Below are 13287 nucleotides of genomic sequence, written 5' to 3' on the forward strand. Positions count from 1 at the left end.
GAGGCCCTTTTCCACCTGCTGGGCTTGGAGGGGCGGGACTCTGCCCCCTCCCTCACTTGGTTGGGTTTAAATCACCATTTCCCAGGATCCCTACCTGTGCCTTTGAGTGTGTGGCAAGGGATTGCAGACAGGGGACTGCTTGTCAATTCAGGGAAGTCAGCCTCTTTCTGCCACTTAATTCGCCCATCAGAAGACACCCGATTTTCCCACGGTCCACCGTCACCCCCATTGCACAGGTGGGGAATCCAAGGCGCGGAGGGGTCTGGGCCAGAGTCCCGGGGCTATCCACTCATTCCGGGGTTGTAGGGTAGCATGTGTCAGGAGCGTGGGCTCGAGCGTGCGGGGCACTAATTGCGAGTGCAGTGGCCACAGGTTCCCGGGCAAAGTGGTCAGGAACCCACTCCCGCCACCTCCGTCCACCACCCAGTGCGCAGGGTGGTGCATGCGCGTCCTCCCATCGGGCGCGGGCTGGGGGCGGGGCCTCCGTGTTGTTGTTTCTCTGGGGCCCCGCCCCTCAGGGGGGCGCGGACCACGCGGCCGGAGGGCCCGCCTCCCCTCCCCCTCCCCGCCCAGCCCGCCCGCCTCTTTGTATCCAACATCCGGGTTTCCCCGCTGGCTCGGCTCCGTGGCCGCCGCTCAGGAGCCATTTTGGACTCGGTTCAGCTCCCCTCCCCCCCACCCCTCCCCCCGTTCATGGCCCCTCCGGACTCGGCCCCTGCGCCCGGGGCCCGGGCCCAGCCCCGCCGCGCTATGCCTGAGTCGGGCGCGCCCCGGCCCGTGCCCCGCCGCCGCCCCCCGGCCCCCGCGTCGCCCCGGAGCCCGGGCCGCAGCCTGCGCCGCCCGCAGCGGCCCTGAGCCCGGCCCCGCCGACCGGCCCTTGGAGCCCGAACGCTGCTCGGGGACGAAGGCGCAGGAAGCGCGCACGGAACGAGACCGAAGGAAGGAGCGGGAAGGAGAGCGCAGCCGCCGCTGGGCCCTGCGCGCCCCGGGAGCGCCGTGCGGCCCTGCCCGCGGGCTCCGGGTGTGCGCGGGGCGGCGCAGCGGAACATGACGGCGCCCTGGGCGGCCCTCGCCCTCCTCTGGGGATCGCTGTGCGCCGGTAAGAACTGGGCGCGGCGCGGGTACGCCGAGAGGGCGCGCAGGGCTGGCCCCTGGCGCCGCGCGGTGTTTACCAACAAAGGGCGGGCCCGCGGCCTCGTCGCCGCGCCACCTGTATTCAGCTCGCATCTCCCGGGGCGGGGGCTGGGGGCGCGGTGGGCGCCCAGCTCGCCGATCTTGGGGACACGATCTTGTTTGTGCAGTCGTCTGCAGAGTTCTGGTTCCTAGAGGTGCCCCTGCGATGGGGGCCGGGACCCGGAGCCTCAGGGTCGGAGTTCGGGCTACGCGGGCGCGTGGAACCCAGGGAAAGAGTGAGGAAAACCTGAGCGTGGGGAAGGCGGCCAAGAGGGGTGGGCAGATCTCATTAGGGGTGGCAGGATTGTAGGTGCAGCAGCGGCAGGAGGGTTGCACGTCCCTCAGAGTCACTAAGTGTAGCGAAGCGAAGGGGGGCGGCTTCACGCAGCCCAAAGTCCCTTGCATCTCTTGCCACCAGTCTGCGTCGCGTTACCGGCCCAGCGGGCTGTTGGTGCTGGCTCCCACCTGCTCCCTCTTTCCCTGCCGTTGGCCCCGGGATGCGGAGCGTGGTCGCTTCGCGGGACCGCTTTGTTTGGGCACTTGGGAGGGGAGGGGGTGGGTAAGATGGAAAACCAACAGGTCTCCGTTCGCTCGGGCCTCCGGGAGGCACGTGGCGGGGTGGGTGACCCGCGCTCAGCTCCCCGGCGGCTGCGGGCGTGTGGCTGGAGGTGTTCGGCCAGCGCATGTGTGTTTGGGGGTATGTGGGTGCGGGCGTAAACAAGCGGAGTTCCGCCTGTAAAGCTTTTTTCTCCTGCGGCCCAAGCACCAATTTCCCTGTCCCAGTGGTGCCCGGGTACGCCTAACCGCGGCGGGCGCGCCGGGACGTCCCCTGGCCAGTCCTGGGAAACGTGGGGAGCTGGGCATTGAAGCTCTGGCGAGTAGGTCGGGGCGGCTGGTACCCGGCCGTCGGGTCCTGCGCGTCTTTGTTCCCAGCCCCCATTACACATGCAGCGCGGGTCCCCAGCCGCCCACGGTGGCAGCAGCCTGGAGTCTGGGAAACCCTCGAGGGGCGGGGCCGGGCGTGCAGGGGCGGGGCCGGAGTCCCCACGCTGCTGCGGAGGTGGAGATTTGGGGATTTGGCATCTCGGTCCCATTCCCACCATAGTTCTACCTCCTCCTTTGCGTCGTCGTGAGGCTTAGTTTACACCGAAAGCGAGTGAGTTCTGTAGGCTAGTAGCGCGCGCACAGCCTGAATGCGGAGACGGGAAGGCAAAGACCAATTGGCACCTGAGAACTATATGGAAGAGGGTGTTGCAGCTCTCCTGGAGCCGCTTCCTGTGTGCTGGAGGCAAAGTGGTGGTCGTGTTGGACTTTGTGCTCCTCTTTTTTGCCCCGCTCCCTTGGGATGCATTTTCCCCAAGGAGGGCTTGAAAGTGACAGGGGAGGCATTGGTCTGCCAGAGGGAGGGCGGCAGCAAGCTGACTTGATAGGCACACAGCAGCCCACCGGGCTGCCTCCAGACCCGCTGCTTGCCTGATCCCTGGAAGTGCTGGGGCTCTTCCAAGCCCAGGCCTTTAGGAGAGCTTCCTCCCGAGACAGGACAGCTTCAAACCTGGGATCTGGGGACCACACCAGTCTCACACCTCCCTCATTAGGCAGGGCAGGGTGGCATCAGACCCCTGGAAGGAGTGTATTTTCTTTCTTTTTCGTCCGTTTCAGCCACCTAGCTTAGGCAGTGCTGAGCAGTGTATCCTGTCCTGGGAAGAAGGTCGGGGGTCACTGGATATTTCGTGTAGTCACACCAGCCAGTCCCTGACCTGTGAGGAACTGTGAAAAGAGCTGCCCCAGGCCCAGTTTGGAGCGGACCTGACCCTCCGTTGTTTTGGCTTCAGGGATGCCCTTTTATTTCAAGCTCCTGGCTTGCTGTTTGGAATAACCCCCACCCTGTGCAGCACACAATGGCCGGCTAGAAGGAACATCTAGAAGAATGCTGTCCTGGCGACAGAAATAGTATATGAACTATGTATACATATGAAACAACGTTTTCTAGTAGTCATGTTAATAAAAGGAAGAAGAAACAGCTGTGTCTTAGTTGGGACTTCCATAACAAAATACTGTAGACTGGTGGCTTAAACAGCAGAAATTTATATCGTCAAAGTTCTGGAAGCTGTAAGTCTGAGCCCAGGGTGCAGGGTGCTGGCATGGTTGGGTTCTGGTGAAGACCCTCTTCCTGGCTTGCAGACATCTGCCTTCTTACAACATTCTCACATGATGGGTGGGATGGGGCTAGGGGGTATTTTCCTCTGTTTATAAGACTGTGAATCCTGTCCCCATTACCTGAGGGCCCCACCCTTCTGACTTAATCTAACCTTCACTACTTCCCAAAGGTCCCATCTCCAAATACCATTACACTGGGGGTCAGAGCTTCATCATATGAATTTTGGGGGTACACATGCTTTCCATGAGATGGAATGAACTTTAATAGTATATTTTACTGGCCTGGCGCAGTGGCTGATGCCTGTAATCCCAGCACTTCAGGAGACCGAGGTAGGAGGATCATGAGGTCAAGAGATCGAGACCATCCTGGCCAACATGGTGAAACCCCATCTCTACTAAAAATACAAAAATTAGCTGGGCGTGGTGACACATACCTGTAGTCCCAGCTACTCCGGAGGCTGAGGCAGGAGAATCGCATGAACCTGGGAGGTGGAGGTTGCAGTGAGCCGAGATCGTGTCACTGCACTCCAGCCTGGTGACAGAGTGAGGCTCCATCTCAAAAAAAAAGTGTATTTCACTTAATTTGATATATACAAAGTAATCATCTCAGTCTGATATCAGTATTAAAATGAGACATTTTGTGTTCCATTTTTGTACTGTCATCAAAATCCTGTGTGTGCCTTACAGAACATCCTCAACTCCAACTTTCCACATTTCCAGTGCTCTGCGGAACATTTGGCTAGTGGCTACCATATTGGACAATGGAGTCTCAGAAGGGAAGGCAGAATTTATGGTGTAATAAGTGGCACATGGTGCTTGTCACAAGATCAGTCAGTGGTCAGTTAGTTCTTTAATAATTCTTTAAGTCTTTTGTGGTCTGTGTCTGGCCGAGTGTCCTTGGGAAACAAGCCATTTGGCTCTTGCATTTCAGTGGACATCCTGGACACTCAATGCTGTATCCTACAAGAACTCCTAACACCTGTCTCTGTACTTGGGGTTCAGATCAAAGGGCCTATGGGGGTGGAGTGAACAGTATTCTAGGTGAAGTGTCCAGAGCTCTTGGAGAGGGACCTGCCTCCTGTCTGTCCCATCAGGAAGTGCAGGCCCTGATTGCTCTGATAGGCTGACCGTTCTTTGACCCAAAGATGTTTCTTGGCCACTTCCTTGGTGGAGGGAACGAGCTTGTGAAGTGAAGTGACTTTCATCCCTCAGGCCTAGTGTAGTGGTAGCTGCCAAGGACATGGGCTGCAGAGCCATGGGCCATGGGTGCCCCTCCCAGGGAAGAGTGTTTTCTGCTATCTGTCCTTGTATCTGCTGGGCACTTGAGGCTCTGCCCCATCTGGGTGAGCTGTCCTTCGGGAGGAATCCCTAGCTCTTGGGGGCCCTTTCAAGACAGATGATGTGAGAAACCTGGCCATCTTTCCAGGCCCTACAGCTGGGTGAAAACATAAGATCTGAACCCCATGGCCTCCCATCGCTTGGGTGGGCCTCTGTGGTATACTACTCTGTGGGTCTTTCTGGGCATCAAGAATCTCCAAAAGCAGCTGGACCTCCGCTGGCACTTCACCTAAGGAGCTCCCGTTATAGGGAGCCAGTGAAGAGCCCACATTCTGTACAGTGGTCCTTGATGTCGTAGACCCCTCTGAGAATCTGATGAAAGCTATGGACCCTTCCCCCAGGAAAATGTAAATCGGTATATGTGTGCATGTGGCTGTACATTGTATGCACCCACTCTGTTTTGTAGATACTGGGAACCTGCTGCCCCCTGATTAAACTCCTTGAAGTCCTGGCTGCCCTGCACATATCCACTGTAGCAGTCCTAAGGGGCAGCTTGTTCTGGGGTGGGAGGGGTGCTTGTTCCACCTTGGTACCTCACTTACTTTGCCTTTTGTGATCCCGCTGGATGTTTAGATTCTAGCCCTGGTGTCTCTTTCCAGAAAGCTGCCCTCTTGAGTGCCTGCCTATGCATTCAGCCCCTCTGCTTGGGAGCTCAGGGTAGTGCAAATGAGAACCAAGGAGTATCAGTTCAGGAGTTTAGATCCACTCACATATACTAACCTGTCACCATGGATTGGGATCTGGAGGGTTGAGGACTAGGTCTGGATAATCTTTTTGTAGGTAACTCCAGATAGACTCTAGATAGTCCTGAGGTAGGGTCCTGGTTGCATGGGCCTCACTCTAGAACGGGGTTTCTCAGCCTTGACACTATTTACATTTTAGGCCTGATGATACTCTGTTGTGTGTGGGTAGTGGTGGGTTGAGCTGTTCTGTGCATTGTAGGATATTCAGCAGTATCCCTACCTCTACCCACAAATTCCAGTAGATCATGTCAACCAAAAATGTTTCCAGATCTTGCTAAAATGTCCCTGGCAGAGGTGAGAGCAAAATCATCTCCTGTTGGGAACCACTGATCCAGAATGTTCTCATGCTTTCAAAGAGGCACACAGTTGTAAGAAGTAGGTAGGGGTAACGGCTTATGAGTGCATATCCATCCCCCCACTCTGGATGCAGGGTTGAAGGTGAGGTTCTCCTCAAGGCCTAGGAGATTCCTGCTTAGTGAAATCTGCTCAGCACGTGAGAGTTTGGTTCAAAATTAGTGGTTCTGGTGTACAGCTTGCCACTGAGGAGAATCCTGGCGTCCTTGAGTTTTCCCAGAAGTGGTTCAGGTTTCAGGGAGGCGGAGGCTGTGGGTGGCTGGGCAGCCTGCCTGCCCGCACCCGCCCACTCGCCTCTGACCGTTGCCTTAAGGCTGGCACTCAGCCTCTTCCTCCCGTACACGCAGAATGTCAGGAAGTGCCTGTTGCTGGGGACTCTCTGCCTGCCCAGCGCCCCCTCTCTGCTCACCTAGGGGCCTCAGGAGCTGAGGCTAGCCCTGTCTGCCAAGCGGAGCACTGGGGTTGTAGCAGGCCGTGGGCATGCCCCTTCCCCTGAGCAGACCTGCCGTGTGGCGCTCCGGGGAGCCGCAGAGGCTGTGGGCCTGGAGCCCCCAGGCCGGGGACACCAGGGCAGGTGGGCAGCCTCTCCCCAAAGGTATGGGTGCAAGTCTCTCCCCTCTCTTCAGGGTGTGGTGGCCAGATGGGAATCCGAGGGCAGGGCCAGGCTTCCTGCTGTGGACCTGGGGAGGTGTGGGCAGCGCTGCCTTAGACATGCGGCAGCCAGCACTGGAGGCCCCGGTGGAGCGGTTTGTATCTGTGGAAGCTTGTCTGTTGGGCTTGGCAGGCTGGCAGTCCCCTGTGGCTGCCCCCATGTTTATTTTCTACTCCTACCCTGGCCTGCTTCGAGCTTGGCTAGGGAATGCTTCTGTGGGACTCTCTCTCATCTTGAACTCAGTGAGACACAGTTTGCTGCACTGGGAAGTGATTACAAACTGGACTCTTAGGATGGCGGAAGCATTTTTCAAAGCCCCAGTTTCCAAGTGCTCCACATCACTGGTATGTGAAGTGCTTGCTGAGGTTCAGACTTTAGTTCCATCTGTTTTTGGGGTCTTTACAAAGGAGACTTTATTTCCTTCTCAGAATTCTTTCTCTTCCTTCCCTCCCATTCTGTCACTAATTCTGTATTCCAAAACAGAGACCCACCCCCTTGTTCTGGGCTTCCTTTTTTGGTCTCTTATTCTGCACCAGACTTAGGGGTCCATCCTAGCCCTAGAGGTGCCTATTCCTTGTGGTCCTTGGGGTACCACTCCTGAATGCCCAGGTTTTCCAGGGGTGGAAATGCTGCTGCCTTCTTCTGACTCTTTATTTATTACATTGGTCAGTGATGTCTCTGACTAAGACAATGGTAGGTGCTGGAAATCAACGGATAAAGCAGACTGGGATTGTTCAGGGGTCAGCCATGCCTCTTCCTGCAGGGCCCAGGACCAGTAATAGCTTTCTGCCTTCGGATAGCCCCATGCTTTCCTCTGGTTATTCTAGGCTTGCTGTACACATGCATGTGCCTTTTTCAGATTCTTTCTGGGACTGGCAGCTCCAACTGGGTGTTTTCATTCATGGACACATGACCTCTGGAAGCGGGTGTGGAAAGGAAGCCTGTCCCACTGGGCAAATGTGAGGCCCTCTTCCCAGGGGAATGTTGTCTGGACAGGTCTGACCTGCTGGACAATGGGGCTTCTCCCTGGCCAGTTTCTGGGCTGGAGCTGAGGTGTTTTGTGAGGCGAGCTCATGCTCTTTGCGTGTGTTCCTCTGCCGACTATTTCAGTTCCACTCTGACAACCAAGGAAGCTAAAATTAGTTTTGGAGAAGGAAAAGGAAGGCTAGTTGGAAACCCAAGCCCTTGGCTGGAGAATGGAGGAGGCTGCTTCCCAGGTTTGTGCCTGAGCATTTCGGAGGATGGGACCAGACCAGCTGTTATCTGTCCATCTGAGGAGAGGGAGGGGTCCCTGTGGCCTCCCAGACCTGAACCAATTAAAACAGGAGACTGACTTGGAAGCTGACTCTCTCAAGTGTTGATGCCAGGATGTTTTTTCCTGCTGGCTTGTGCAGTGGTGCACAGTGTTTTCAGGTATGAGGACAATGCCTTTTAATGAATGTCCAGTGTCATGGATAACCCTCCTCCCCTTCCCCTCCAACTGGATTATTATGTGTCCGTTGATTTAGAAAGCACGCATGAGTTTTCCCAGCCTGGGCTGGCAACCATGGTTTAAGAACTCTTATTTTATGCACTTTTTGGGAATTTCCTTCTCACTGAAGTTTGATATTGGGTTAGAGGGGAGTCCTGTGGCCCAGGGCTCACACAGGAGGTGCAGCTTCTCTGTGTAGTGAGGGCATAGTGAGTAAAGGCTCATCTGCTCTGGGGCTTAGAAACTAGAGGAGCAGAAGGGTTAGAGAGATGAATTCTGGTTTCTCTTCCCACCTGGCTGGCTCCTCCTGTGAACCTTCTGGCTGAGGGTGAGACCTGCAAGGCTGTGTGGGAGTAGAAGGAGGGCCAGGGTAATGCAGTCTATCTCCCCTGCCCTGAAACCTCCCATCCAAACCTCCCATCACTGAAAGGTTAGCCACCCTGAGGTGTAGTTTGGGGAGTAGAAGTCACTTCAGCCCTAACTAATTTTTCCATTTCTAAAAACAAATTATTACTTTTTAAACAAGTAATATACCTACATTGTATCACAGAAATTTAGATGTTACGGATAAAACTAGGGTCTCCTTTTATCATCTCTGTTCCCCATCTGAGGCCTCCTCCAAACGTAATCCTTTGAAGGTTGAGGTATATTCTTCCAGACATTTTTACCTGTGCATCTATAGAAATACTTACAGAAATAGACAGGCTTTTGGCCAGGCACCGTGGCTCACACCTGTAATCCCAGCACTTTGGGAGGCCGAGGCGGGCAAATCATGAGGTCAGGAGATTGAGACCATCCTGGCTAACACAGTGAAACCCTGTCTCTACTAAAAATACAAAAAATTAGCCGGACATGGTGGTGGATGCCTGTAGTCCCAGCTACTCGGGAGGCTGAGGCAGGAGAATGGCGTGAACCCGGGAGGCAGAGCTTGCAGTGAGCCAAGATAGCGCCACTGCAGTCCAGCCTGGACAACTGAGTGAGTCTCCATCTCAAAAAAAAAAAAAAAAAAGAAATAGGCTTTTTTTCTACCTAAAATGGTATTCAAGCATTTAATTGAAGTATAAACATATACAGAAGAATGTACAAGTAATTAAACAGAAGTGACAGCTGAGAAGCATTTTCACAAACTGAATACACTGGTGTAGTCAGCATCCAAGTCAAGAATCAGAAATTTTCCAGCCCCCCATCCCCAGCAAGTCCTGTTTTGTTCCATTTCAGTCTCTACCAACACCCACTAAGGTTAACTACTATTCTGACTTCTAACAGCATAAAATAGTTTCGTCTGTTTCTGTGTTTCGTATGAATAGAACCTTATAGAATAAACTGCTTTGCATCCATCTTTTCCTCACCATGTTTGTGACTTTAACCAAGGTTTTTTTTTTTCTTTTTTTTTTGAGACGGAGTCTTGCTCTGTCGCCCAGGCTGGAGTGCAGTGGCCGGATCTCAGCTCACTGCAAGCTCCGCCTCCCGGGTTTACGCCATTCTCCTACCTCAGCCTCCCGAGTAGCTGGGACTACAGGTGCCTGCCAACCCACCCGGCTAGTTTTTTTTTGCATTTTTTAGTAGAGATGGGGTTTCACTGTGTAGCCAGGATGGTCTTGATCTCCTGACCTTGTGATCCGCCCGTCTCGGCCTCCCAAAGTGCTGGGATTACAGGCTTGAGCCACCGCGCCCGGCCTGGACTTTATGATTGTATAGAATGTATGCAGACTGTTTCTCAAGGATAGATGAGAAAATAACTTCTGGATTTTAAGGCGTGTATTACTGGTTTTAATAGATACTGAAAAATGGTTACACTATTTTATTTATTTATTTATTTTTTGAGGCTACCCAAGTGATGGCAGTGGGGGTAGAAGCTGGGTGATTTGGCAGTTGGCTCTCTGCGGTAATCTGTGAGCATCCTTCCCACCCCCACACCCCAACCCCTGCTGACATGCTAGATTACAGAGGTTAGAAATAGCCTGGCTTCAAGAAGGATGCTGGGACATGGGAAGGGCTCATTTCCACTGGCTTAATGTATGAGGAGACCTGGAGATAACTTCTCGTGCCTGCGTCTCCTACCTTGTGCCTGAGTCTCCTGGGTACTGTGCTGATGAGGGAAGTAGCAGTGGACAAGCCAGGATGTGCTGGTCTGGGTTTGGGATGGAAGTGCATATGTGCGTTCACTTACCAGGCTCCATGCTGCCTGCAGACTCTGAAGAGACTAAGGCACTTGCTGAAGGTTGCTGAAGAGCTCTGGGTAACGGCACTACTGGCGAACCTACTGCATTTGACAAAATCTGAGTGTGACAAATTCTAATTTCATATGTGGTGATAATGATGGTGGGGGTATTGGAGAAACCTGTAGAAAAACTATTTTAGAGTATGGTGAGAAGCTTTTCATGACAGAAGGAGCTCTGGTGAGTTTCTGTTCCTGGCTGAGTGTATGCCTTGTTCCCTGTATAACTCTGCCACAGTTGGCAGAAGACTTAGGGAAGATAGTTTGGGATGACTTGTTCTCCAAAGCTCTTGCTTCCCAGTCTTGTTCTTCAGCTTGCTGCCTACTCTTTACTGTTATGTTAGGATTCTTTATGTAAGTCCACTTGTCAGGCCCTGCTAATGAATTTAGATGACACTCAAGTTTGTGGAACTGTTTCTAGTACAAATGATACTCCAATCATCTTTCCCACATTATACGTATGATGTGCACTGTTTGTGTCTTAGTCTGCTCAGGTTGCCATAATGGAATACCATAGACTGGGTGGCTTAAACAACAGAAATTTCTTTTCCTGCAATTCTGGGGGCTGGAAGTTAAAGATGAAGGTGCTGTCAGGATTGGTTTCCAGTGATTCCTCTCTCCTGGGTTGGCATATGGTAGCCTTCTTGCTTTGTCCTTTTTGCTGTGTGTATCCACTCCAGGTGTCTCTTCTTATAAGGATGCCAGTCCTGTTGGACTGGAGGCCCACCTTTATCACCTCATTTAGCCTTAATTACCGTCTTAAAGGCCCTGTCTGTAAATATGTTAATGGCAAAACCCGCAATTACTTTTGCACCAACTCAGTAGTCACATTGGAGGTTAGGGCCTCAACCTATGAATTTTGGTGGGACTCACTTCAATCTATGACTGTCTGAAACAATAAAGTTTGGTTGAAAGTGAATTCTGTTTTCCTCTTGAGTGACATTTTGGAATGGAAGTTACTTTTTTCAGGGCTTTGCCCTGGTGTCTCTTTTGTTCTTGCTTAATACTGTCCATGGACAATCTTATCTACACTGGTGGGCTTAATTTCTGTGTATGTGTGCAGGTTCCCTTGCCTTTGGGCATGTTACGATCCTGAAAATATGTCTAAAAGCTGGGTAAAAAGTAGATATGGAGATGTCCTTTTCTGATAATCAGGACCAAATCTCTTTCTAAAGGTAACTGGAGAAACTGGAAAAAATAAAACTTCTCTGGTTGAAGGCATTGTATATCTAAGAAGATACTGAAGACCTACCAGGCCAGTATCTGCATGAGAACAAAGGCCTAGGGTGATGATTTTGGTATTTGGGTCTGTTTTTAGTCATAGGGTCAACTGAGAGGCTGCATTTGTAGCTTTGTGGGGCTGGGAAGACAGGAATTGGAATTCTAAGCAAAGGGTGGGCAGAGTCAATCACTTACTTGGGATTGAGATCCTAAAGATATAGAAGTTAGGGGGACCCACATGTAGACAAACACTAAAGTTAGATTGAAATATTCTGGGGTGCTGGGTGTGGTGGTGCACACCTATAATCCCAGCTACTTGGGAGACTGAGGTGGGGAGGATCATTTGAGCCCAGTAGTTCAAAACCAGCCTGAACAATATAGTAAGACCTATCCCAAAACCAGAAAATATGTTCTGGGTAATGGTACCTTTAGACATGTTAATTCTTTCTAGAGGATTTATGCCATCCTAGGCCTCAAATTATCTCTATAATTTTTCAAATACAATGACTGGTAATTTTAAGTAAACAACCAGCCAAAACATCACAGTTGAAGCCAACCTGGATGACCTCCAGGTTGGAGTTGCCATGTACATATTTAAAAATAGAAGTGTTCAGCCAGGCGCAGTGGCTCACACCTGTAATCCCAGCACTTTGGGAGGCCGAGGTGGGTGGATCACGAGGACACTAGTTCGAGACCAACCTGGCCAACATGGTGAAACCCTGTCTCTACTAAAAATACAACAAAATTAGCTGAGTGTGGTGGCAGGCGCCCTGTAATCCCAGCTACTAGGGAGGCTGAGGCAGGGAATTGCTTGAACCTGGGAGGCGGAGGTTGCAGTGACCCGAAATTGCACCACTGCCCTCCAGCCTGGGTGACAGAACGAGATTCCATCTAAAAAAAAAGAAGAAGGAGAAGGAGAAGAGGGTTCACTGTGGTCAAGGAAATGATAGTGGGAATTTCAGCAGATAGCTGAAAACTATGAAAAGGAAAAATCTCTTAAAGACTTGTTCTGCATAGTAACAGAAATTAATAAATCAGTGAATGCTTTTATCAGGGGATTAGGTGAAACTGGATAGAGAATTAGTGAACTGGATGATAGATCAGAAGAAAGTATAAACTAAACCACGGACAGGCAGAAAAATGGATAACAACAGAATAAAGAGAAACCCATAGAGCATGAAATGAGAAGGTCTAAGATTCATGAAATCACAGCCACAGAAGTAAAGGAGAGAGAATGAGGCAGAAAAGATAATAGCTGAGAACTTTCTAAAATTAAAGATACCAAGCCACAGATTCAGGAACTCCTGTGAATCCCAGGTAAGACAATAAATTTTAAAAATCCACATCTATATCCATCACAGTAAAAATTATGGAAACCAAAGACAGAGAATGTTGAAAGCAGCTAGAGAAAAAAGGCATTATTATCAAAAGAGCTGTAGTTATACTGACAGCTAACTTCTCAATAGAAACAGTGGAAGCCAGAAGACAATAGAATGATAGCTTTAAGTGCTGAAAGAAGTAGTTGTCAGCCTAAAATTCTGTATCAAGTGAAACTGTCGTTCCGGAAAGAAGGCATCATGATGTTAAGTGAAATAAGCCAGACATGGAAAGACAAATACCATATTATCTCACTTATATTTGGAATCTAAAAAGGTTGATCTCATAGAAATAGTGCACAGAATAGTGGTTACCAGAGGCTAAGGACGTAGGTAGGAGGTCAGATGGGGAGAGGGTGGTCAAAGGGTACAAAATTACATTTAAAGGAATAAGTTCTGGTCTGTTGCACCGTAGGGTGATTGTAGTTAGCAAGAATGTATGGTATATTTCAAAATAGCTAGAAGAGAGGATTTTGAATGTTCCTACCACAAAGAAATGATAAATGGTAATGGATTTGCTAATTACCCCAATTTGATCATTACACAGTGTATACATGTATCAAAACATATTCTACCCCATAAAT

General features: G+C 51.2%; 1 protein-coding gene across 1 annotated transcript in view; it reads left to right on the plus strand.

Moving 5' to 3' along the window:
- The first annotated feature begins 695 nt into the window (after window positions 1-695).
- LOC105480207 (activin A receptor type 2B) overlaps window positions 696-13287 on the plus strand; it is a 39446-nt gene continuing 26854 nt past the window's right edge. The window contains exon 1 of the mRNA XM_011738770.3: window positions 696-1099. Within this exon, the coding sequence (XP_011737072.1) occupies window positions 1048-1099 (52 nt within the window). The 5' untranslated portion in view covers window positions 696-1047. The remainder of the gene's footprint in view (window positions 1100-13287) is intronic.

Source organism: Macaca nemestrina, chromosome 2, assembly GCF_043159975.1.
Source record: "Macaca nemestrina isolate mMacNem1 chromosome 2, mMacNem.hap1, whole genome shotgun sequence".
In the NCBI taxonomy this organism is placed as follows: Eukaryota; Metazoa; Chordata; class Mammalia; order Primates; family Cercopithecidae; genus Macaca; species Macaca nemestrina.